Raw genomic sequence first — 5,054 nt, 5'->3', positions numbered from 1 at the left:
CGTGCTGGCTGCAGAAGCAAGCAAGCATCCTATCCTACCACTCGGAGCGCGCCATCGAGCCCTACCAACAGTAGCTCCCCAGCAGTCCGGAGACCTGCACCAACTAAAACTCCCGTGACCGGCACACCGATGATTCTGTGGCAGCACGCGTAGAAGGGTGCACACAACCTGATGAGCAAGAGCGCAAGAAATGAAGAGGAAAGTACGCGGTGTTTAATTTATATCTGAGTAAGAAAGGTAATTGCAGGACATACTATTGACATGGCACCTGCAAATGTAGTCTCTCTCGAGTCTTGACAAGGCCAGAGCAGCGGTTTTTTACTTTCCGAGCGTGTTTATGGAAACTGGTATGTCGCTGAAAGAGACGAAGCAGGCGCTTTGCAGAAACCCTAGAAATTTTCCAGGCAGGCACTAGGGAAAAAAAGGTGTCGTTGCCCGTTGGCGTGGTAAATAATGAATCAATCGTTGCTCGCTCCATGTTAGGACCGGCTCGAACGGGTGAGAACCCCGGCGGACAAGGAGATCTGCGGTGACCGGTGAGGCGAGCGAGAGAACGAACGGGGAAGTAAAGCAGAGGAAGGAAGATGCGGCATGGCGTGGCATGCCAGGCCGATGCCCTTCCAATGGCGAGACAGCAAACGCATGACAGGGTAGTACCTACCGCGCGCCCCTTCACTGCTCTGCTCGCCCCCGTTCGCGACGCGCGGCGCCGGGGCCGGGTGGCCACCTACCATGTACTCATCCCGTGTACTACATGTGTGCGCGTCCGTGCCCTGGCATACGCCCAAGCTACCGCGTGCCATTGAATACACATACACTACACCTCGGCTTTTCAGAAGACAGCCAGGGTCCTCCATGATTGCCCATGGCGTCATGAGATACAGACACCGGCACAGCGCCGTGCGGCACAGCGCTAATCGCGAACGGCTCCGTTGCTCGCAGAAGCTAATTAAGCTGCTGCATCTCAGAAGAAAAATTCTGGAGAAGCATCCGCAGAACCGTGTCCTCCTTTGTTGGCACTGTGCCCATGGCCAGAACAGCGACAGTGCGCGAGGGGGCGAACGCCGCGCTGTGCCGCACGAACGAAGAGGTGTGATGGCCGGGGAATTAAGCGCGCGGTGGTTAACCTACGCAGGCTGCAGGCAGCACCGTGCGTGCCAAAAGAACGCGACCCTCTTTCTCGCTCGCGGCGCCCGCCGTGGCCCGTGCGCGCGGCGTCGCCACCCACCGTCTTCCCCCGAGGCCCCGACCGCGGGCCACGTCACCCGCTGCTCGGTGGTGCACGGCACAGCCCCTGTAACCTGCCTGCCTGGCACCTCTCGCGCAGGTCCTGGACGGTTCCCTCACGGCGGTGGCTACAAAGCTCAGCGGTAGCGGCCGTTGCAACTAGTGCCTGCAACGGAGAACCTGCTGCTACGTGCCTGCGTACACGAACGACGCAGGGTCGGGTCGTCGTGCTGGGAGTACAGACAGGACAAAGGCTATCGGCGCGGGTACCGGTAACTTTCTGCGGCAGCTGTGAGTAGAGGACCGGTCCAAAGGGAGCAGGAATTTCCTTCCTGCCGGGATGGGACGGCTGCGGCGTGAGGCCGGCCGGCCGGCTGGCGGGCCGGCTTGAAGCCCCTTGCCGGAGACGCCGGCCCGGAAGAGTCTGCGGCTCACGAAAGTCTCGCGTGCAGCGACCCCGCCGCCGGGCAAAAGTTAAAGCCGACACCGGGATCGACGAGATGCTACGCCTGCGCGGCCGCTTGCTTGCTCGCTGGCTTCGCTCCGTGTGTTCCTTGTCGCTACTCGCTACCCAACAGCGCTTTCCCAGACGCCTCTTTTGGCCTCGCTACTTCTCCCTCCCCGTACTTAGCCCCCGCTCACGGAAAATTGTTCTCGTGCCGTAGGACGCTGCGACTTTTGCCGAGATGGATTTTTCCCAAGGAAAGTTTGCAGCGGAATAATCGGAGACCGCTCGATCGGAAAGTTGAGGCGGGGGCTGGAGCCGTCGGACGATCTCGGCCGTCCGTCCGCGATCTCGTGGGCCGCCGCCACGTGAGGCGTTCCCCCCGGCGGCGGTCCGTCCCCACCCCAGGCGGCTTTCCGTTCCGGCACGGCAGCGTGCTACCGGCACGCGGGGGAGTGCACACCGGAGCGACCCCGGGCGGGCGGCGGGAGCAGGGGAGGGCCCACCCGTCATACCAGGTTCCCTCCCCACGCAGCGTGGACCAACCGATTCGTCCGCGAGATCCTCCTCGGGCTCCGCGCCCTCAGGTACGGTAACAGTTGCCGGGCCCATTTATTTATCTAAGAATAACTGACCCGGATTAACTATGCGTTATAGCAACTCCAACAAATTGATCTTTCTCTTTTTCCTTTCCACCTTTTCTCAATATAGGAGATTGATGTTGAAAAAACCTACTCCAACAGATTGATTTTCCATCTCCCTTTTCCTTTTATTTTTCTCAATCCCCAATAATTTCTCTCCAATCCCCAATAGAAAGGGGAGACATCACATCTCCCTTTCTATTTAGAAAAGGGGAAAATAAATCTGTTGGAGCATTTCTTCTATATATGTTGAAATTGAGAAAGGGGATTTCCCTATATGGTGAGAAAGAGGAAAGGGGAAGATCAATCTGTTGTTGTAGTTGCTCTTAATCCCTTCTCGCGCTAATCCTAAACAACCGACGACGTTGCCTACTTACCTGAGAGACCCCGGCGGCGATGCGAACCCAAAAGCGTAGGAGAGAGGGATTGAGAGAGACGGGTGCCACGTGGACGCGAGTGGTGGGCCGTGCGTATAACTACCTCCCCGCCGAACGTGGAGAGCAGCTCCTGTAAAATCGAAAGCCACTCTGACCGACTCGTCAGACGGATCGCATCTATCCAACGCAACCAACATCCTTTTTGTACAGATGTACAGTACTCGTAGCGGGCTAATATACGTCCGTACAATGGTATTTATATACCAAATTCAAAACCGCATTACGTATTCATTAGTTGCGGCGACGGACAATCTGTTGGGAAGCATTACGCTCGTTTTGGGGGCCCACAGAGCAGAGAGAGGGACGAAAAGGAGAGAGCAGGATGATTTGGCCACAGTACCCGACTGTTCCAAGCCTTTTTGCTGCTCCCGGCCGCAGAAGGAAGAGGGAGATGCATAGGCAGACTCGCTGCGGGTGGGGTGGGGAGGTGGCTGGCGGTGGTGGGGCGGCGGCAGCAGCCGGCAGCATCCAGCGGGCGGCGGCCGAAGCAAAAGGAGAGAAAGGAAGCGAGCGAGCAGAGTCTCTGCAGCCGCATGTGGATGTAACTGCAAAGGCCAGGCCCGATCCTGCTGCATTGGTATCGCCATTCCGATGCTGGTGTTTTCTGGCTAACGACTGCGATCGCCTAGGTGGCTTGCCAATGCCAAGCTCCCCAAGCTACGGACAGTTGGAGCGAGCACAGCTGGAGACTGCAACAGAAAGCAACACTTCAGCTGGAGTAGTTTTTTTTTTCTGTCCTCTTCTTTTCCCCGAGCTCCTTTTCGGGGATATTTTCCCTGCTTGATTCCAGAGAGAATTCAAGAACTAGCAAGCTTAGCTCTGTTTAGCTGCCCCCATCCCTACTCTGCTCCATGGCTTGAAACGAACAAAAAGACACAACGAAACGGAGGGCTACAGCCTACAGCGATATTGTAGCTGATTGAATCAATGCGAACAAATACTAGGAGAAAAGAACTACCCGACCCAAGCAAAACCAATCCCTTTTTTTCTTATCGGTTTCTTTACCTTTCTTGCTGCTTTGTTAAGCAGTAATATCCTTCTGATCCTTGGCTCGAATCGTCTCCGTTGGAATCAACCGAAAGGCAGGCGGGACAAAGCAGCCGGCTTGCTTGCTCTGCTCCTTTGCTTTCAGGAACGGGCTGGCTTGGACGAGAGGAAGGGATCTGACACGGCGGAGTTCTCCACGTCGTCGAAGGGCGCGGGGAGGTTCAGATCAATGAAGCCCAGGCTCTTCATCGCGATCGACGGGTCGGCGGCGGCCGGGCAGAGGTGGGACCGCTTGTGGCCGCCCAGAGCTTGCCCGGACGGGAACACGCTTGTGGCCTTGGACGGGTCCTCCTCCTCCCCGCCGTCGTCGCATTCCGGCAATGGCTGCAGCGGGGCGGGAGGCGGAGGGGTGCTCAGCGGGGGCGCGCAGCAGCCGCCCCTGCCGCCGCGCACGTTGCTGGCGCGGTGGCCCCCCAGGGCCTGGTACGATCGGAACACCTTCTTGCACGCGGGGCACTCGTACCGCGTCCGCTTCTGCGCCGCGGTTGCCGCGACCGCGGGGCCCGGGCGGGCGTCGTCTGAGTCGGCGCGGTAGGCGGAGTAGTACGCCGGCGGCGGCGGCGCGGGCCAGGAGTCGCGGGAGAGCATCATCAGGGACAGCGCGACGTCCTCCACGGGGGTGTCTCCGTCGGAGACCGAGCTCACCGGCTCGGCGTCCCCCGATCCGCCGGGCGAGCGCTTGGCGTCCGGCGAGTAGTAGTCCGTCGTCTCGCTCTCGCGATCCGAGAAGTCGGACACGGCGAGGCGGGCGCGGCGCTTGGGCTTCTCCCGCAGCACTTGCCCCTGGATGGGACCGGGCTTCTTGGCGTCGGTGTCGTCGTCCAGGCCGCCGCCGCCGCCGGCGGCGGCGAGGGAGGTCGAGGCCGAGGACGCCGAGGAGATCTGCGACTTGGCGGCGGCGATGGAGTGGGCGCGCATGTGCCCGGCGAGGGCGCGGGGGCTGGCGAAGCGGCGGGAGCAGAGCTTGCATGTGTTCTTGGCCATGGCGAGAGCTTGGGAGAGCTTGATGAGAGATGGAGAGAGCTCAGGAGAGAGCTAAAAATACGAGCTTTTGGAGGCGACGGCGAAGAGAGAGAGAGAGAACTGCCCCCCTGCCTCCGTGGGGGAGTTAGAATATAGCGGAACTGCCAAGCTTCCCCCACATTTATTCCCTTCTCTTTCCTCTCCAATATTTTTTTTCTGTTTTGTGGGTGGCTCCTCGTATCCTTGATTATTGCATTCCCACATTAATCTTAAGAGATACTCAGAAGTGATTTA

General features: G+C 59.0%; 1 protein-coding gene across 1 annotated transcript; it reads right to left on the bottom strand.

The window, feature by feature from the left end:
• Window positions 1–3,546: 3,546 nt before the first annotated feature.
• On the bottom strand, window positions 3,547–5,054 carry LOC120642717 (zinc finger protein ZAT1-like). The gene has a single exon (XM_039919282.1). The coding sequence runs from the start codon at window positions 4,779–4,781 to the stop codon at window positions 3,879–3,881; it is 903 nt and encodes a 300-aa protein (XP_039775216.1). The 5' UTR covers window positions 4,782–5,054; the 3' UTR covers window positions 3,547–3,878.

Source organism: Panicum virgatum, chromosome 7K (assembly GCF_016808335.1).
Source record: "Panicum virgatum strain AP13 chromosome 7K, P.virgatum_v5, whole genome shotgun sequence".
In the NCBI taxonomy this organism is placed as follows: domain Eukaryota; kingdom Viridiplantae; phylum Streptophyta; class Magnoliopsida; order Poales; family Poaceae; genus Panicum; species Panicum virgatum.
This window is presented reverse-complemented; position numbering and strand designations above follow the sequence as displayed.